This window comes from Rhamphochromis sp. 'chilingali' (assembly GCF_963969265.1).
Source record: "Rhamphochromis sp. 'chilingali' genome assembly, chromosome: 18".
Lineage (NCBI taxonomy): Eukaryota > Metazoa > Chordata > Actinopteri > Cichliformes > Cichlidae > Rhamphochromis > Rhamphochromis sp. 'chilingali'.
This window is the reverse complement of record NC_137945.1, coordinates 9,141,145-9,161,783: the sequence shown is the minus strand read 5'-3', so window position 1 is coordinate 9,161,783 and position 20,639 is coordinate 9,141,145. Positions and strand designations below refer to the sequence as shown.

The window sequence follows — 20,639 nt, the reverse complement described above, 5'->3', positions numbered from 1 at the left end:
TGGTGTGGTCTTTAGCTGCTCTAGGTTGGACATGTTGCACATTAAGAGATGCTTTTCTGTATACCTAGGTTATAATCAAATGGTTAATTGAGTTACTATTGCCTTCCTATCAGCTCAAAGTGGATTGACAATTCTCCTCTAACATCAACAAGGCATTTTCACTAAGAGAACTACCACTCACTTTTCAAACTAGTCTCTTTAAACCATAGAAATGGTCCTGGTAGAGCAGCAGTTTCTGAAATATTCGGACCAGTCTTACTGGCACCAATAATACATTAAAGGTTACTAAAATTACCTTTCTTCCCTATTCCGTTGCTTATTTGGAGCATGTGTGCATGCCTAACTGTACTGAACTGCTGTCATGTTATTAGATATTTGCGTTGACATGCAGCTGAACAGGTATCTAATCGTAAGTGAGCCAGACCAGTGAAGATACCTTGTCTGTTAGTAATAACAGTTCAACTACACATTTAATCCCTGAGATCCCTAAATGTAAAAAGATCTGAAATTTCAATAACATTTTTCAGTTTTTCTACATAATTAAGAAAGAGTTGTTATTAATTGATCTATTACTTAATTACTCTGCTATAGTATAAATTGTCGTAGGGGAGGTCTTTATATGCAGGAAAACGCTTAAATTTATTAAAATACAATTAAAGGTTCAAAATGTATGCCCTCCTTCATATTTTCCAAAGCCATCCATTGGGCTGGATTTTGGGCCTTGTGTTTGACACACCTGGAGTAAACTGTTGTTTTCACTTAGCCAGGATGGTATTATTGTAGGGTCAATACCTTATAATAAAAAGTGCTTTGAGGCAACTGATATTGTGATTTGGTGGTATATAAATAAAACTGAAATCAATTGATTGTGTGAGGTTCTGATCCACAGTCCATGTCAAATGATAGATGGCTGCCAACCAGCAGAGGAACTAAACAAAGTAAAGCTGTTAGCATGAAAACTGATTTTAGCTACCTGAGATAAAAACTTTGCTGTGTTTCTTTGTAGGTGTACACTATATTTAGACGCTATTGACAGAAAGACCAATTTACCTCACGAAACACAGAGCTTTGTAGCCTCCTTGCAATCGAAGAACAAAGTCCACAGAGTGAGGCAGCAGTGCTAACCACTGTGCCACCCTGCTGCACACTTCAGAAGATTATTTCATCAGCATCAAAAAAAGATTTTTAAAGACCAAAAATGTCATTTGTATCCAGTTTCTTCAGATATACCATTCAGTAATCATATTAGTAGCATGACTAGCATGAATGCTAGTCCCCTAGAAGTTCAGTAAATGATTTTGTAATTAATTTTGGTTAAATTAAAAAAAAATTAAGAATTACTAAACACTGAATTCAAGTGATGTTCTTCCCTTATTCTTTGTGTTTAAGATCTACCCAGACGAGGGCCACTTCATCCACAGTGAAGCAACGAGGCAGCATCTCAGTCAGTCCTTGGTGAACTTTTTTGAGGAGTGCTTCAGGCTACCAGAAAGAGTGTTTGAGGAGGCTCTGGAAGAAGAGATTGAAGATGAGGGTTAGACTGGCCTCATAGGGCCTCCTCCTGTGCCCCAGATCCTTCCAACCCATCTGGTCATCTACCTCCCTCCATTCTGTCCCTGGTGTCCACAGTATGCAACTCTCATTTGTCTTTGGTCCATCGTTTTCCTCCCCGTGTCCACACACTGCACCTGAGACTGCCTTTTTCCAGCAGACAACACATTTGATCCTCCACCCATTCTTACTCCCTTCCCTCCTGCCCCAAGTTGGAATCAAAAAGGCTCGTGAGAGCCAGTAAAGACTGATGACCTGATATGAAGTCTGGGAAAATACTGACGGGAAGCAGTCTTCTCCACAACAGGGGAAGGACCAGCTCCTCGAAAGCAGTGGAGAGAAAGGATCAGCTCTCACACAGACTTAAAGCTGTGAGGAGAAGGAACACTTTATAGCACATAACTTGTGGGCTTGTATATTAATGAAAATCAGACCCCTGGTGAAAAACGCTAACTGGCATTGGTCATAAATGGGTGTCTGGAATAGTGGGGATACAGGAAATGTTACTATTTTTAAAGTTGTGAAGAACTTTTCATGTTGGACTGTGATTGTGTCTGTTGTTCTTACAGTATGTAAAATAGCACACAAGCATTCATCCAGCTATAACATGTTTTTCTTTTGGTACTCATGTTTGCCCTGATGTTAGTTTTATCTTGTAAATTTCATTTTACGTATTTCAGTGATGCTGACAGAATTCCCTGTTTTGAAAACTATTCCAAGAGAAAAAATACCTTTATTTATCTGACACAGTTTTATTGTGACGCTCGCGGTTATTCAAATGTTGAAAACAAAAACAAAAAAAGCATTAACTTGTTTTAGTCACTGTGCCTTACTTTGTCAAAAAACATCCAGCTGTGAGGTTGCATCTCTAGAGTGGATTTTTAGGGAATAGTTTAACATGTTGGCAAGATTGATACCACTTCTGATTGTTAAATATGAAGCTACAAGTATCTACTTAGCTAAGCCTAGCGCAAAGACTGGGCACTCTGGGAAACCACTATCCACCAGCCTGCCTGTTTCTGGGTCAGCCCCTGTTAGCTAATCTATGATGTACACTATGGTAGGTTATGGCAGTGTGGACTGTATCCTGGCCAGGAGCAAGGACTTCCTAGAGTCACCAGAGATGTTAGTATATTCATTTTTAACCCTTTTTGATAGAAACAGGCTAGCTGTACATATTTCTCTGCTTCAAATCTTTACGCTACATGAACCTTAAGCTAGCTGTCGTTTCATATTTAACAGATATGTGAGTAGTATCAATCTTCAGATAAAACTCATAGTAAGCGTATTCCCCTTAATGCCTTGTGAATATTAATTGTTTTCTACTTACAGCTTGAAATTGAACTAGTTGCAGCAAATTGGCTTTTTCTTTTTTAAACAGACAAATCATTTCAGAAAATATACCCACTGACACCATGACAAAGCTAAAAATGTACATAATCTGCATGCACAGTTGCTTATAATAAGTATGTGAATGGTATAGGTGAAGAAAATGATGGAAAGTGCAATAGTGAAAGTGAAAAGTGTACATCAGCAAATACACTGAGCAAGTGTCATAAGAAGCCAAAGGGACCCTGCATCCTGAAAAATTATGCATTTACATAAGAGAGAAAAATCATTTTGTCATATCACCCAAAATAATGACTCCTTGAGGCACAATTTTAATTTAACATCTTTTATTTATTTATTTATTTATTGTTTTGTTTTTTGAATGGCCACTTGTGTTACGCTTCAGTGCATGTTATGAGGTAATTTGCAGCACTATCCCTGATAGCTGAGTCAACATGGTAATTTTTGACATCTTGAATGTTCCTTACTGGATTGCATAAGTTACATTTCCAGTAGTATTGTGATTGAGATCCCAGTCTCGTCAGCTTGATGTGTAAATGTTATTCAAATATCATTTTATTCTAAAAAACATAAAACAAAAAAAAGAAAGAAAGAAAGAAAGAAAAGAAAAAACTATTACCTAAGTGTTATTTGTGCATAAAGCATTTTGGAAGTTACATTTGACTATTCATTTCTGTTCTCCTGTTGCTGTCCTTGAATTAAGTTGAAAGTGGACTTTATTTGTTGCCAATGACAACAAAATTTTTGTTGATGGCTGTTGAGGACTTTTTTCCCCAGATGCTCAACTTTGTTATCCAAAGCATAGAAGGACATTAATGGCAGACTGTGGCATGAAGGTAAATGTTAGAATAAAAACTGATATTTTATCAGACTTTGTTTTTATTTTTATTTTTTGATTGTTGCATCTTGTGACATTTTTTGTGACCTTTTTGTGGATTTTTAAGCTATATTAGGGTTTATGGCAACTTGAGAAGTGCAGAACTAAAAACATAATATCCTCTTGTTGAGTGATGATGTAACAGCAACAAGCCTAGACCTCTGCAAATTCTTACTGGCACCATTCCTGTGCACTATCCCAAACATTTGGACACTTCACAAAAGAATAACAGCAGTGCTAAGATGTCAAAGGGACATTAAGATTAGGATCAGGTATTTTTTGTAGGGGCTAGTCCAAACTGTGGAACAGTATGTTAATGACTGACCTTTGTGCTGTTGTGCATGGGGTCATCTTAGTTGTTCTGATGGCTGAAGTTTATCTCTGCCAATGAGGGAAGTTGAGTTATTTTATTTAAAATAACTTAACCCTCAGTCTATATTTTGCCTGTACTAACGTGTTTACATTATGCTAACAGTAGCTCTCAAGTTAGTCATGAGGTAGTAGACATTACATCTGGATGGTTAAGACTTGCTCTGTTGCAGACATAAACACCTGGAGACATGACTGAGTAGTCATTCAGTGCATCCATAATTGGTTCATCGCAGGTTGTGAAATCTGTCAGAGAGGGTGCTGTGGCAAAAACCTTGTTTTAGTCACTAGTATACTGCCATGGTCTCCCATAGTTTACATAATACTTTAATAGTAGCCCAAGAATTTGGACCATTTCCATCTGTTAGTGCTGCTTAAGTGCTTTTTTGTTTTGGAAACTGAAGAAGCACGGTCACCCAGAAATGGCCAGTGACATCAGACTGGATAAACACTGGACAGTGATCATTGGTTTGTGGACTATAATTTTGAAGGCTTAAGCTTGTTAGTTTGCCATCTTGGTTTTTGGGAACCAGACTTGGCACGCCTGAAAATCAGAGGAAACAGTAGACTAATATATTGAGGAGGTATTCAGCAGAAGTTAGCCACCCCCTAAAGCATGTCCTGCTTTATTGTTTGTTCTAATTTATAAGAAACATTTATAAAATCTGATTTATTTTGGCCACCTGCTGATCATTAAATAAAACGTGTCCTTGAGGCACTTCAGCTCCAACCTAGAAGCTAGGTTAACCTGTCAAATAATTTACAGTTGATATCTTATTAGATCACATCTAAGTACTTTCAACTCAACTCACGAGCTAACTCTTCACTATTTTGAGGGGAACTGAGCCCTGAGCCTGACAGTGTAATAAAATACAGCAACACAACTGTAAACCAAGCTACAACATCCACAAAGCACAACATCCATTTAAATCCTGCACTATACCAATATTTATGTTGCCTGCATAAATCTTTCCATTTCAATTCAGCTGTAGTTTACACAGATGCACAGTACCACAAATACAAAATCAAACAAGTTAAATTATGTGTAAATATTTTCAAGTCATGATTGAAGCAGCGAATTAGCTGCTGAATAGGAGTGGCACTTTGCTAAAATTCATCAGAAGAAATATATTTGCTCAAAGGCACTTTTAGTCCCAGTGTAAACAGGATTGTAGTTGTATATCAGCGCTTTGCTCTCCCCCTCCTCAGTTTCAAATTTGTGAAAGTTCTTCCTGGCTGTGGCGAGAGAAAACAATACCAAATTTACACATCACAAGTCACTTGGCATTTTCAGCTACTGACCAGTCTACAAGGAAGCAAAAATGATGCTTTCCTACCCTCATTGACAAAGAATTCGGCCATATAGAAGGTGGTCTTGACTGCCGACGGGGAATGGGGAATAGAAGGCCGTGTCCATTCAAAAGCATTTTTCTCTGGATGCCACTGTGTCCCGTAAATAGGATAGTCATATGCTGCCAAGAGGTACAGAAAAAAGAAAAAGAATATTTAAAAAAAAAGTGTCCTATTTTGCTAAAAACCTAGTAACATAATGCTGAATTAGACACTCAGTACCTTCCACTGTTGACACAAACTCTACATTTCCATCTGTGTTTACAGTGAGAACTTTGTAAAACTTCTTCAGTTCCTCATTTGTATTGTAAGTCTGAAAGCAATAGACATGACAGGTTAGTTAGACTGCATTCAAGCAACTGCCGCTTTTCATCAAGCTGTTGACTCAGTCTAATCTCAGACGATAGAAATGAATGACATACCAACATTCCCAAGCTCCATTTGTGAGAGTTAACCGTCAGTGGCTCAGAGGCTAGATCTTTCATGAGCTGAGCAGGGAAGCCTTTAAACATCCTGCTGTCTTCAGCTTTTGGGAAGGGAGCATACCTTAATGATTAATCAGCAATTTTACAAACAAATAAGCACTCTCTCATTAGCTGTATAAGGTAGTTCATCTAAAGATATGATCCTCAGATAAAGTGTGGTTGGTACAGGCTTGACATGAAAACTGATCAAGTTTAAAACACAAAGATGGATTTTTAAAGTCTTTACTATTTCAGTCACCTATAATATTTAATTTATTCACTGAAAAACTGTTTTAAAATCTAGTTTCATTCATGTTAAGAAAATAAATCTCTTCCTTTCACAGTTTATACTATACCTGCAATGCTGCAAAAAACACCCCAAGAAAAACAGGTTACTACCATTTCACAAGTGAGAAGCAAAATGAAAAATGTTTAGTCACACAAAACATACCATTAGTGAAGTTCAGAGGCAATGCTGCGCCGCTCGTATTGGTATATGCCAGTATTGTATTTTTGCTTGTTAAATACATCAGCTGTTCAAACCCGAGACAAGTACCCCACACAGGAAAATAGTCGCCACGCTTGTTTGCCTGAAAATAATTCACACTCTTTGTTATGACACTTTGTAATGACAGTGTTGGTGTTGCCCTAAAACATGATAATCAGTGTTGATCCAGGGCTGTCACGGAGACTGATCAATCACATTTTTATGATGTAGCAACTCTGCAGTTTGGGTGAAAAGGCCGCACGTAGGAGAAGTTAAATTTCAGGCTTTCTCACAGATCAGCTATACAGATATTGGTGTTTCCAACACAAAGCTTTTTCTTTTCTTTTTAAACTTAGCTAAAGTTAATTAATTTAAATATTTTCACCTTTACTTTTGATTTTGGTTTAGTCTTTATTAGTTTACGTGGGATTTGTCACTTCATCATACTTCCATGATTTATCATTTACAATCCTGAGCTACAAAGCAATGGCATCACACCAAGGAACTGTTCATTAGATTCAAGCAGAATCTGCACAGATTCTAGCAGTGTGTCATGATAAAAAAAATTTTAATTATTATTTTTATTAATAGTGTCTTGCCTGAGTAAGTCTTCATGTACGTTAGCAGTGCTCATTCCTAAATGTCTTTGTATGACCATGTGTAAATAAAAATAAAACCATACAGCCAAAACAATAATCTGTTCTTAATCCTTAACGGACTGCATGTTACGGATTTTCAGTCAGATGCAAAAACAGTATCTTAATATTTACGTAACTTATAATAATATATTTACACTACAATTTAAAATCCAGAGCGGGTATTTGTCAGTTGACCAGTTTAGCGTTGAACAAACCAACACACCGCCTAGCTCCAGCCATCATTATTTTAGTCTTCCAAACAACATAATATGATGCTATAGCAGCAACACCAACAACCGGCTGTCAGATCCACCCTTATTAATATACATCATAATGAGCATCATTAAACAGATAAAAGTATTTTCAACCTTTACCTCAATAGCGAGCTCATAAAAGATTTTAGCAGCCCTTTCATAACCAGATGAGACGATGCTGACACCGCCGCCTGGGTAAAGGATCCTGTAAACAAAGAAAACTGAGTCAAAATTAAAGAAGAAAATGAGAAACATGAAATAAGATAAATATACCATAAAATCTGATATGTTGCGGTTTTAAATGAGATATTTTTACGTGGATGCACCAATTATGCAGGCAGTGCTGATCAATTAAAAAATACTAGTAATACTAACAACAATGTATTAAAAATGCATCTATCTAAATGAATGATTAGATTAGATAGAACTTTATTAATCCCACGGGTGGGTTCCTCTGGGAAATTCGATTTCCAAAAAAGCATAGCACCGACAGAAGTTACAGAATATTTTATTTTTTTTATATATACATACATACATACATACATACATACATACATACATACATACATACATACATACATACACATATATATATATATATATATATATATATATATATATATATATATATAAATACAGAGACAATATAAATAAAATATACGAAGGGGATAAATAGAATAAATAGGAATAAAAATAAAAATACAAGTGAATTGCACATTTCAAGTATTGAGTCTATTGCACCGTTGACTATTTACAAAAGTATTGCACAAAAGGTATTGCACAGTGAGGTGAAGAGGCACTACAGCTTAGTTGTTCCCCCCTCCTTTGTCCTCCTGTTTCCCCTCCCTCTCCCCTCCAGGGAGGAGTTAAACAGTCTGATGGCGTGTGGGACAAAGGAGTTTTTAAGTCTGTTAGTTCTTGTCTTTGGGAGAAGCAACCTGTCACTGAACAGACTCTTCTGGTTGTTTATGGCCGTGTGCAGAGGATGTCTGGCATTGTCCATAATGTCCATCAGTTTCTTTAATGTCCTTTTCTCTGCCACTGTCACCAGAGTGTCCAGCTTCATGCCGACCACAGAGCTAGCCCTCCTGATCAGTTTCTCCAGCCTGGATGAGTCCTTCTTTGCTGTGCTGCTCCCCCAGCACACCACAGCATAGAAAAGTACTCCAGCAACCACCGACTGGTAAAACATCCTCAGGAGCTTCCTGCAGATGTTAAAAGACCTCAGCCTCCTGAGGAAGTACAGTCGGCTTTGGGCTTTTTTATACAGGTGCTCTGTGTTGCATGACCAGTCCAGTTTATTGTCCACCCACAGCCCGAGGTACTTATACTTGTTGACCACCTCCACCTCCTCCCCCTCTATCTGAACCGGCAGTGGACCTGCTCTAGACCTCCCGAAGTCCACAACCAGTTCCTTAGTCTTTGAGGTGTTGAGTTGCAGGTGGTTTGTGTGACTCCATGCGACAAAGTTCCTCACCAGACTTCTGTACTCCTCTTCCTGATCATCCCAGATACACCCCATGATGGCCGTGTCATCTGCAAACTTCTGAATGTGGCATAATTCAGAGTTGTAGCAGAAGTCAGAGGTGTACAGGGTGAAGAGAAGAGGGGACAGCACAGTTCCCTGTGGTGCTCCTGTGCTGCTGACCACTGTGTCAGACGTGATGTCCTTCAGCCTGACGTACTGTGGTCTGTCGGTGAGGTAGTCGGAGATCCAAGCCACCAGGCAGGGGTCCACCTCCATCCTGTTCAGTTTTTCTTGAAGCATACAGGGCCGGATGGTATTAAAGGCACTGGAAAAGTCAAGAAACAGGATCCTGACCGTGCCTTTTCCCCCATCCAGGTGTGAGTGGGCTCTGTGTAGGAGGTACAGGATGGCATCCTCCACTCCGACACCCGCCTTGTATGCAAACTGTAGTGGGTCCTGGGCATGTTGTACCTGTGGTCGGAGGAGGTTGAGGAAGAGCCGCTCTAGAGTCTTCATAAGATGTGACGTCAGTGCCACCGGTCGGAAGTCATTCAGCTCATTGGGCCGGTTCTTTTTGGGGACTGGGACGATGCAGGATGTCTTCCATAGGGCGGGCACTCTCCCCAGTCGCAGACTGAGGTTGAAGACTCGTTGTAGCGGCTCCCCAAGTTCAGCAGCACACGCCTTTAGCATCCTAGGACACACCTTGTCTGGGCCTGCTGCCTTTCTGGGGCGAAGCTTCCTCAGTTGTCTCCTGACCTGATCCACTGTGACACTGGGAGATGTTTGGGAGGAGGGGAGGGGGGGAGATGTCTTGCTGCTGAGAGAGGGATTGGAGGAGGGGGGTGTCATGGTGTCAGGAAGGGGGGGAAGCGAGGGAGGTAGGAGAGTGGGGATTGGACTCTGTAGTGAAGGTGAGGGTGGGGGGGTTGTGGGCTGGTCAAACCTGTTGAAGAAGTTGTTAAGTTCGTTTGCCTTCTCCACAGTCCCCCCCACTGTGCTTTTCTTGGTGTTGTGGCCTGTGATGGTTTTCACACCATTCCAGACCTCCCTCATGTTGTTCCTCTCCAACTTCTGCTCCACCTTCCTCCTGTAGGTGTCCTTTGCTTCCCTCAGGCAGCGTTTCACCTCCCGCTGTGCTGCCTTCATCTCCTCCTTCACTTTGCTCCTGAAAGCCTTCTTCTTCATGTTGAGGACAGCTTTGACTTCCTGTGTTACCCACGGTTTGTTATTAGGATAACACCGTACCGTCTTAGCAGGGGCGACCGTGTCCACACAAAAGTTGAGGTAGTCTGTAAGACAGTGTGTCGCCCCCTCTATGTCCTCACCATGTGGGCTCAGGAGCACATCCCAGTCTGTGTTGTCATAACAGTCCCTCAGAGCATCCTCCTTTTCTGGGGTCCATCTCCGGATGGAGCGCGTTGTGACCGGCTGCCTTTGGACGAGGGGTGTGTATTGTGGCTGTAGGTAAACCAGGTTGTGGTCTGACTTCCCTAGTGGGGGGAGGGGGGTGGCTCTGTATGCATCTCTCACATTAGCATACAGTAGGTCAATTGTCCTGTTGCTCCTTGTGGGACAATTCACAAACTGGTGAAAAGCAGCCAGAGTAGAGTCCAGTGTGGCATGGTTAAAGTCTCTAGATATAATAATGAAAGCCTCGGGGTTTTGTGTCTGAAGTCTTGCTGTGACTGTGTGTATTTTCTCACAGGCAGCTGTTGTGTCGGCCCTCGGAGGGATGTAAACACACACACAGATCACATGACTGAACTCCCGAGGTAGATAATATGGCCGCAAGCTAACAGCTAGCAGCTCCAGGTCCGGACGGCATACCGAAACTTTAACGGAGACGTGTCCAGGGTTACAGTATCTGTTGTTAACGTAGACAATGAGTCCCCCACCTCTGCTTTTTCCGCTGGCCTGCGTGTCCCTATCGGCTCTCACGGATGTGAAACCGCATAGGTCTACGTTAGCCTGCGGCGTTAGCTCGGTTAGCCACGTCTCCGTGAAGATAAACAAGCTGCACTCACGGTATAGTCTGTGGTTGTTCAGAGCGCACAGTTCATCAATCTTATTCTGTAACGAGTTCACGTTGCCCATGATCACTGTCGGGATTGATGGTTTGAATCGCCTCCGGTGATCCGCTCTCCTCGCTCCAGCTTTGCAGCCTCTGTAGCTCCTCTTTTTGGCACAACACCCGGTCTGTCCCTTTGTTTTTAGTGCCAGCAGCTCCGCTCTCGAATAGATGAAGGAACTGGTTCCAGAAGTTTTAAAAAGTGCATTATCCATCTTGTATCGCTATATCTAAGAGGTATAAGTAGAGGAAGGTGAAAAAAAGTTTGAAAAGCCTAGTCTAAAAAAGTTAAAGTTAACAAAAAAGGTGCGGTGTTGCAGAGCTACTTGGAAAGGCTGCCGTACACCGTCACTCCAGCGCCATCTTAGATGGATAAGGACTGAAAAAATATATTTATTTAATCTATAATTATTGATATATAACTCACATACCTAGCAATTAATCACCATCAACTTATGGTAAACTCTTCTTCTTTCAGCTCTTCCCTTTAGGGCTCACTATAGCAGATCACCTGCCTTCAATTGACGTTAGCCCTTGTACCCTTACAGCAAACTCCTAATCAAAATGGTTCGTTGGTTCTCAGCTCAGAGTATTGTCTTTTTGTTAGTGCCAACATCTATAAACCATGTATCAACAGAGGACACTGCTGCTCACTGATCGCAACCTGTCTTCTTAACCTAGCTTGAATAAGGCTTTGCCATATTTTCATGCAATGACTCAGCATCTTTATCCCTCTGTAGTTACTCATCCAGTATAGATCCAATCACACCTTTTATTGTTTGTGAAAAGCCCTAAATCCACCAAACAGGGCTCCAACTGTCTAACTGTATATGTACTGACCCATTGATTGAGTTGAACAGTGTCTTATAGTCTTCCAGTGTCTGGTTTATCCTGCAGAAGCAATAAGTTCAATGCAAACACACTGGGTTAGACACACGCCATTACGCAACACCTCCTCTTATAAAAGTGTGACAAAGTATGCAGTCAGATAATAACATGCAGAGGTAATGTCGGCAGATGATAACAGCTCACATGACAGGTACAACTCTAGCTCCTGCTGACTCCAGGAACTTCACATAGGAGGCAGCTATGTAAGCTGTTTGGCTAGGTTGGGGTAAATAAACGTCCTGTGCCAGTACACCTGTTGGAACAAAAACACAGCGCACATGTCCTTCTGTTATAATGCTGGCATTTTCCATAGTGATACAAAAACAGCAAAAAGTTTACTGTGTTACGGCAGGTTTAGTGTAACTGTCGCCCGATGTTTCCCAAGTGTAAAGCTGCAAGTTAGCTTAGATAACAGTTGTAGTAAATATCGTTTTAATAACGCCTTAACTTACCTATTATGGGTTTTTCGTTTTGTCTATCAGTCTGGGCTGATAAATAAAATGGCAAACTGGAAAGAAAGACGCACAGCAAGAGCAAGCACATGTTTCTAGTTTTGAAAAAGGTCTTCTCGGGTAAAAGAAATGCTATTAAACAGTTTTTATGCCAGAAAAAGTCTTCGACATATACTTATCAACGAGCCGCGCGTAGCTACCGCAGTCATTGGTAGCTACTTAAAGCGGTACCGCCCACTTTTTATACGCATACAGCTACGTAAAAACCGGATTGTCTTCTTCAAAATAAAAGCACCCCTCCCGCCTGGAACTATCTGTTAATAATAACCCACCGAATAAATAAATAAATGATTACTTCCTCCAGTGCTCAAGCACTAAATTACGCCAAAAACATGTTTCATATATATATATATATATATATATATATATATATATATATACACACACACACACACATATACACACACACACGTGTGTGTGTGTGTGTGTGTGTGTGTGTGTGTGTGTGTGTGTGTGTGTGTGTGTGTGTGTGTGCGCCTTTGTTTTGCTTTCTCTGACAGCCTTCAGCGGCAAATAGGATTCATTCTGGCCAGTCATAATTTTGCCACTATAAACTAAAAGTAAAAATCTAAGTGAATAAACATATTTAACTGCATCCCAGTTTGACAGCATTTAAAGTTGTATTCATGCTGTTAGATGGATGATATTCTATTTTTAGTCAAATTAAACACCTTTACACAATAAGCTAATACTGAAAAGGTGGAAAAAGTGAACAAACTTCGCCAGAATGCAACAAAAGAGTCATGCATCGAAGAGTAGCTTAGCTTCTATTAAGTGTTTGCATTTTATTTATCATATTCTGTAATTTTATCAACACATTTATATCATAGTCCTAGGGCAGCTGTGGCTACAACTGTAGCTTGCCTCCACCAGTGTATGAATGTGAGAGTGAATGAATAGTGGAATTGTAAAGCGCTTTGAGGGCCCCAAAAAGCGCTATATAAATGCAATCCATTATTATTATTATTATTATTACAGCTCAAACAGGTAATCAGCACTTTGTAGTTTTTTAGTTCAATTTTTAGAGGTCAGATAAGGTCAGGTCATAACCATAACATCACAAGCAGTCTGGTTGGAGACTTCAAGGCGATTTACATTGACACCCGCAGCAGTCAACTTCTCATGTAACTGTTTGATGGCATCCTCAGTCAGCGTACGAGTGCGAGCCAGGATCCAGGCAAAGTCAATGTTAAAAACTCCAAAGAAGTCAGAACAAGAGTACACCAAAGAATAGGACTGGTAATCTGTGGAGAGCACCCAGTAGGCACCATCTGCAACACCTGGATATAGACACAGATTGTATATTTTAAAAAAAGTACCATTGAAAGTACTTTGTATTTATATTTTATTTCATTAAAATATACAAGCTGTGTTCAAAAAAGTACCTTTAAAGAAGTTGACACTTAGAACAGCAGGTTGAGATGGTTCTTTAACTTTGGCAACTCCCTCAATCGAGTTTACCGTCCCATCAGACCTGTAATTTAGACAAGAGCACATGGGGTGACACCAATCAATATTTATTCCTTTGCAGGGTAGGGTAGTAGTTTCACCTAGATACATTAGATAGGCACATTTTTGGCCAAAAATAATAATTTTTTGCAAAGCAGAAGAACAGCTGAAACCTTACAGGAGCTCCGCATTGTGAACTTTGACTGTTCCATCGGACTGAAGACTGTATGTAGCTTGGTTGCATGTTCCTCTTTCAAACACAGCTGGAAGCTTCTCAATTTCGTACCAGGTACCCATATACTAAAGACAGAAGAAATTTTCTTCTTATTTTATGACCACACGGAGTCCACCAGTAACAGTGTTTTCCTTCATTAAAACAACTACCTCCAATTAACCTAAAACATAAAATAAAGCGAGGCCTAATAGAGCTGAACACCCTGCACACAGTTTAAGGTTAGAAATCAAAGTTCAGCAGAATGTAGTCATTAATAGCACTAATAATTCAATATTATACCTTTGTAACGTTGAAGTCTTCTTGAACAGATGGCTTCGGACACTTGCCAACATGAAAAGACTGCCCGTCAATTGTTGCTGCAGTCAGGAGAAGCGCAAACAGAACCTTTAAATAAAGTTAAAGCAACTGATTAAGCCCACTTACGCTAAACTTACACAAAAATAAAAGTGTAATAGTGTCACAGCACCTTGAATGCCTTCATGTCCAAAAAACTTGCAAAAGCTGTCAAAGTAAAAATAAGAGCAAACTCTATTACCCCACAACTACTGCTCTATTATGTGAAGGCAAAGGGGTTTGGCTATTTGGTTAGCTTTTCCTTCCGTGCCAGATCTTTGTAACCTTTGTTTGAAGAACCATATTTAGATTGTGTTTGCAAAGCCTTTAACCTCCAGTGCAACGCGAACTCAGAATGACATTCAGTGCAGCAAAGGTACTTATAGCATAACTATTACTACTGAAGTGGTAGGGCTGCAGCAAATTAACATTTCTTCTAAACTCAAGATTATTTTATTCAATAATCATACAAGAAGCAAAACATCCATCAGGACTTCAAATTAGCTGTGTTAAAAAGTGAAGTGCATGAAAGCTTGATTTTGAAAGTCATGCACAATGTCACGGGTGCAGAAGCACCTCTTCCTCTGTGCGTCATCTGTTTTCTACTGTTTGTTTATGTGCCTGAACTGCTGCTGTACATAACTGATTCAATATCTGTGTTTAGTGTAAGATACTACATACTTTATTTATACCACCAGCCAAGTTGAGAAATCCCTATGTTATTGCACCACAAACTGCAAGGTGCTGTAAAAAAAAAAAAAAAGCCCTTTAAAATCTGTCCCTGTGGCAAAATAAGTGAATCAGTCTGCCCTGGAAGGGGCCTCATGTTCCATCCAGTAAGTGGTGACAAGGCTAGTAGGACACCTCATGATGGATAGCACTTCTAATCACCTGCTCTCCACCACAGTTTCCAAACTGATCAGAACAGAGATCCTCAGAGATTACCTAGATATAGTCAGGCTAATATCAATGCATTTCTGAGAACTTTGGAACCAGTGCCATAGACAGGGGCTGAACTCTGTTCCATCTTGAGTTCCCCTCAGCAATAGGCAGCAGGCAGGGGTCATTATACTTATAACCCTTTGTCTTGCTAACTAAAGGTTTTCCCCAGTGAACAGTCTGGGGTAGGTGTGAGTTGACAACTTTAAAATATTACCTTGAAAAGGACTGGAAACTTCAATTTCTTATGACTAAAATACATGTTATGATATTTCCAGATGGCCAATAATAAAGCGCGATTTACATCAGGAAGGTTAATATATTAGAATTGACGCTAGCTATTTGCCAACATATGACGGTTAACATCTATAACAAATCAAATAAATAAACGGAAATTAAAAAGGCAAGAAAGCTGAGAAGAGATGAGAGAAACACCCTTCAGTCATATTATGATTGTTGAGGATGCATGGTTTATCCACCACAAGGCACTCAGCAAAGTAAAACAGAGCATTTGCAACGCCACAAGCACCTCATCCAACAGATCCAAGTAAAGCTGGAAACATCGTAAACAATAAATACATAACTACACATAATAATTTTCAAATTTGCTTATCTTTCATGTGTCTTAAAAATATAAATTCAATATATCTGATTTCTAAAATCAAATATCAGATATGGTCTAAAAAATCCTGTATTGGTCACGCTCTAATATTAACAGCATCATGCACTGACTTGAATTAGCAAACACATCTTTCTTAATTGGCAGGTTGACAGCAGTGATACAACTGAACCAATGCATAAAGTCTTTGTGCTATAAAATCAAAATCTTGAAGCAGATTAAATAACCACAGGATTTATTTTTTTTCTAAAATAAGAATGAAAGAAACACAAGTTATGAAAAGTCTTTATTCAACATAAAGCACCAATATCTATACAAAACACATGCTTTCACTTTGACCTTAGACAGTTTCTAGGGTTTCTTTCCAACATAAAACTGAATGATTTGTTTTAATGGCACTTTTACAGTGGATGGAAATTATTTTTGATGTCGCTAATGTTCTCCAGAATTCTCCAAACTTGAGAAAAAAAAAAACAATGAAAAGACAACATATGAAAATAAAAAAAGAAAGAAAACAGGCAAAAAGTTAGAAGAAACAGTCATTTGACAAACAACACATGATAAATTACATTCTTAAATTTAACCATCTGATTTCTTGTTATGTGCTGTGACAGTATAAATAAATCATTGAATTTAAATTAAATACCCTTAAGAGAAAGAGCTGATAAGATGAAAAAGCTACAAGACAAACACGTTTTAAAGAATGAAAATATTGAACTAGAAAATATAAAAAATGAAGTACAGTGCATCAAAAGTTACTTTGGTGGCAACACTGGTTGTCCGAGGGACGTGTTGTTTGTGAAGAGTTCTGGTCTTAATAGAACTTTTTTTTTTCCTGAATTGGTTTAAAACCTTTCAAGACAACCTGTAAACATAGAAAAAAATATGTAAGTTGCCTTTTACACTTCCATTGGAAAAGTCTTTGGACTGCCACGCTTCAGGGCAGGTGCAGGTTCCTGCAGCCAACCTCAGCCTTTACTTCCAGTCTCCTGAAGAACTACGAAAAAAAAAAGGACCTCTCTCATCCTCAACACGCCTGCACAAGTGAGGGGAAAACCCATGAGTGTTACTTTATGTATGGTTCGCATAACATAACACAGATGTGTCTTGTTGCCACCTTTCTTGAAAAAACAAAACAAAAATCTGGGTGCTGCGTGTATCATTTTAACATGACTAAATCCTTAGCACATTGCATTTGAGATGTTAGACTATTAAGGATGCTAAAAAGATTAGCAGCCCATGTTAGCATCTGTCCTGGGTTTTACAGTATTGTATATGCCAAGTTGGAAATCTTTTGGATTGCTTTACAACACAAAGGGTCGTTTCTATTCATTTCTTTGCTAAGCAGTTCACAAACTAGTTTCAGCTCCAGAGTGTAGCAACAACCTAATATTAGCTTACCTTCCCAGGAGATACCTTGCTGATGTCAGCAGTTTGTTACTGCCTCAAACCCTTTGTGTGATGCCAGTAGAGGGAAAGGTGTCAGAATTAGTAACATTCATGTTGTAAGTGTGAAAGTGGAGTCGGAAAAGAACACAAAATGCTACACGTAGAACCAAAGATGTGCAGAAAGCGACATCGTTTTTCCAAGAAGGGTGCTCAGATCTTTTTCCAGAGGTTTTAACTTCAGTGGAGGCTCGGATGGGTTTCCTTGCATGAGTGGTATTCAGGGACAGGGTGGTTTACGGGTTTTTGTGGGTCTCAATGCACAGGACAATGTACTCGTTGGAACAGCTTCGAGTCTCCTGACCCATGAGCAGACCTGAGGTCAGGCTTGATGACTGGCCCATGACGGATACATGGTCTGCTCGCCATGTCTCGCAGTGCTTGTCTGTTGCGCGGAGCCCCTGGCTGGTAGAGCCGTGCCAAACACTCTTCTGAGGCCTAATGCAAAGAGAACAGAAAATATCACTGCTGTAGACAGATGAACAGACTCCAAGAAACAAATTCAGTAAATGAAGTGTACAAACCAGAAGGGGTCAGCTAAGACATCCCGGCCATCAAAGGAGTAGATGGGTATCCTGGTATTGATCGGCCCCCCATTGCCAGTGAAAATTGAGCGCCAATTCCTAAACATCATGTCTCCCTGTGGTCAGACATAGCGGGTTCGATACATTTAAAAACATATGCTTCGGACATGATGAAATTTTGATGCTAGTGGTTGTTTGACAGTAAAAAGCAGCACTCACTCTGAGGTTGGTAACTGGCAGAGTCTGCCGGAAACCTGGATAGACAACGTGAACCAGGTCTTGTCTGTGGGATGAAATGAAGGCACGGTAGTTGGGAGCCAAACCCATCGCCTTGGCCTGCTCGAAGCACATCCGGTCAGCCATGTCAAGCCCCATCATGTCCCCTGAGTGAGGCTGGTTCAACGCCACCAGGTTGAGCTTCAGGGAGAAGACGGAACAGATCAGTGTTAATCCAAGGTTGTTCAAGAGACAACTAAAAACAAATCTCTTCACAAGGGCTTCGATGATAATTAAGCACTCACCCTGCCTTTAACAGAGTGTATTCTTTGTATGGTGTCTCCTCTTACATGATGTGAGGCTCGAGGCTAAATGAATCATTGAAAATCAGTGTTAGAGAGATGAATACTCTAACACCAAATTCCACAAAGGCATTTTTTTTATATTGACAGGTTATGCAATAAGTACCTCATCTTGTGGGATAATGTTATTGGCGAGGTAGATCAGGCTGCCAAGCTGTGTGAACAAAACAGAAGTATAAAGTTAGGAAAATATATACCAAAAGTTGATGTATTTGAGTTCACGTTGCTCTTAAATCAATAATGATGATTTGATTCAGTAATATTTTCTGTTTTTTTTCCTGTTTGCAGCTCATTAATCATTTATTAGTTTAATGGAAAAAAAAACTTGGACCTCAAAAAACTGTTTCCAGCATCTATACAAGTCCAAATATCAGACTAAAAGGATCAAGTGCGTCTTATTCTGAACTTTCTGCAGTTAAATCACATGTTCCAGTGCATTGACCTTAGCTATTTAGAGAGAGAGCGAGAAAGATGTTATTGATCCTACAAAGGTAATTATTGTCTTACAGCAGCAGGACAAAGAAATCTAAAAAAAATAAACAGTGTAGTTGAAGTGGCACAGGTGCAGAGGGAGAATCTTATAGTGTGAGTTTAGCCAAAAAGTTCACATATACAACAGTGATAAAAAAAAAACCCCCAAAGAAAATAAAAAATAAAAAGAGGTTAAGTTAAAGAAGAGCAAAAAGTAAGACTGATATTGTGCAAGAGAGTAGTGTGAATTGAATTAATAATATGTACACTAGAAATCCAAGAAACTGCTGCAAGAGCGGGTATAATACAGAAATATGTGTGTGGAAGTTTATGTCTGACAGGTGTGTTCACCTGTCACAGAAAGAAGAGTTACTGTACAGTTTCACATAGAAAGGTAGAAAGGATTTCCTGAAGCGTTATGGGAGAAGGGTTAAATCAGTATGAGTGAGAATGAGCTCTGCTGCCTCATTAGGGTGACGTTGAGCAGGTGAGATGTGTTATTCATGATCATGATGGAGAGCAGTTTGTTCTGTGACCAGTGTACTAATATGAACATGAAAGTATTTCTGTAAACCGATTTTACCAAACTGATAAAGCACCATTGTAAATTAGTACCTGGATCTCTTTCCATCCCTGGGAAACTTTAAGGAAGAGACTTCCTGTCGTTGTAACAAATGCCAGAGTGCCCTCTGCATCTTTCACTGTTTGCTGCATCATACTCTCACGAGTCGAAAATGTTTTCAGCTGAGAAGCAAATGTGGAAAAGTACAAAATGCGCAGAAAAAAATCAGTTAGGAGAATCACGGGTCTGGTGTCATATTAATATATAGCTCAGCCACAGATAAACTGACTTACAGACGCTGTGTTACTTGAAGGACTAGCAGGTCCAGGTGGTCCAGGAGGTCCAGGAGGGCCTGGGGGGCCAGCAATGGTCAGACCTGCAATAACAAAGATCTCAGTATCTTCCATGTAGAATATAGCAAGTGATTCTTTTATTTCATTAGTTACAGTAACTATACATCCTTCAGACGATTATATTTATTATATTTGCAGTTAAATGAGTTTTACCTGAACCATATCTCAAGGATGACCCAGAGGGCCCTGGAGGTCCTGGTGGCCCAGGAGGTCCAACAAGACCAGGCTTGCCATAGCCTGGTATACCAGGAGGCCCTGGCGGCCCAGGGGGGCCAGGGGGACCGACCACTGATTCTCCTTTGGGCCCCTAAAATATATAAAGGACAGAATTACTAACACTTTAAGGTTTATTCTTTCAAAAATATACCATGATGCATAAAACTTACCACGGGTCCTGATCTTCCAGGGATACCTGAAATCCCCGGGAACCCCGCCTCTCCCTTTTCCCCTTTGATTCCCTGGTCACCATTCATCACCTATTAGTGCATACACAGGCAAAACCATCACACAGTAATCAACTGCTGACTGAAAAACGATTAAGTGCCAAAAACTACAGTCCTTTAAATGTCTACTTAAAGACTTCGAAAAGTAAGTCAATCTATAAAGACTCCCATGTAAAAACACCAACTTTAGAGCAGAAATCAAGTCTGGTACAAAACATGGTTGCAGTTTACGCAGCCAACTTTCCCCAACAACTCTACATGGGCTGAAACCGTTTTCACAACTTGTTAAATTTCTATTAAAGTTTAATTCTATCTGGAGTGTGGTTGACTTCACTGACAGGCAGAAGTTGACAAACATGGCTGTAGCCACCAGCTCCCTGCTAGGCTTCAAATGCCAGAACTCCTGTT

At 40.0% G+C, this 20,639-nt stretch overlaps 4 protein-coding genes across 9 annotated transcripts in view; 1 reads left to right on the top strand and 3 right to left on the bottom strand.

The window, feature by feature from the left end:
• LOC308385932 (A-type potassium channel modulatory protein DPP6-like) overlaps positions 1-3,497 on the top strand; it is a 235,014-nt gene extending 231,517 nt beyond the window's left edge. For all 4 annotated transcript variants that reach the window (XM_080865147.1, XM_080865145.1, XM_080865146.1 and 1 more), the window contains one exon: positions 1,390-3,497. In XM_080865147.1, the coding sequence (XP_080721273.1) occupies positions 1,390-1,539 (150 nt within the window). In that variant the 3' untranslated portion in view covers positions 1,540-3,497. The remainder of the gene's footprint in view (positions 1-1,389) is intronic.
• ggh (gamma-glutamyl hydrolase (conjugase, folylpolygammaglutamyl hydrolase)) lies at positions 3,211-12,446 on the bottom strand. Of its 2 annotated transcripts, XM_080865148.1 has the most exons (9): positions 12,220-12,446; positions 11,912-12,020; positions 11,720-11,770; positions 7,461-7,545; positions 6,413-6,551; positions 5,920-6,023; positions 5,720-5,810; positions 5,485-5,619; positions 3,211-5,383 (listed from the first exon to the last, which is right to left on the bottom strand). In XM_080865148.1, the coding sequence occupies exons 1-9, from the start codon at positions 12,308-12,310 to the stop codon at positions 5,265-5,267; spliced, it is 924 nt and encodes a 307-aa protein (XP_080721274.1). In that variant the 5' UTR covers positions 12,311-12,446; the 3' UTR covers positions 3,211-5,264. The 2 variants fall into 2 exon arrangements, with proteins under 2 accessions (XP_080721274.1, XP_080721275.1); XM_080865149.1 differs by lacking the exon at positions 11,720-11,770.
• An 871-nt stretch (positions 12,447-13,317) lies between these two features.
• On the bottom strand, positions 13,318-14,458 carry LOC308386120 (apolipoprotein D-like; the record flags this gene model as incomplete). The annotated part of the gene is made up of 5 exons (XM_080865439.1): positions 14,430-14,458; positions 14,243-14,347; positions 13,907-14,028; positions 13,665-13,753; positions 13,318-13,559 (listed from the first exon to the last, which is right to left on the bottom strand). The coding sequence occupies exons 1-5, from the start codon at positions 14,442-14,444 to the stop codon at positions 13,318-13,320; spliced, it is 573 nt and encodes a 190-aa protein (XP_080721565.1). The 5' UTR covers positions 14,445-14,458.
• A 1,679-nt stretch (positions 14,459-16,137) lies between these two features.
• Positions 16,138-20,639, bottom strand: part of LOC308385770 (collagen alpha-1(XV) chain-like) — a 59,969-nt gene continuing 55,467 nt past the window's right edge. For both annotated transcript variants that reach the window (XM_080864894.1, XM_080864895.1), the window contains exons 36-44: positions 20,175-20,264; positions 19,942-20,095; positions 19,729-19,811; positions 19,489-19,617; positions 18,509-18,556; positions 18,346-18,408; positions 18,044-18,241; positions 17,825-17,940; positions 16,138-17,738 (exon numbers count right to left, since the gene is read on the bottom strand). In XM_080864894.1, coding sequence (XP_080721020.1) covers positions 17,537-17,738; positions 17,825-17,940; positions 18,044-18,241; positions 18,346-18,408; positions 18,509-18,556; positions 19,489-19,617; positions 19,729-19,811; positions 19,942-20,095; positions 20,175-20,264 — 1,083 coding nt within the window. In that variant the 3' untranslated portion in view covers positions 16,138-17,536. The remainder of the gene's footprint in view (positions 17,739-17,824; positions 17,941-18,043; positions 18,242-18,345; positions 18,409-18,508; positions 18,557-19,488; positions 19,618-19,728; positions 19,812-19,941; positions 20,096-20,174; positions 20,265-20,639) is intronic.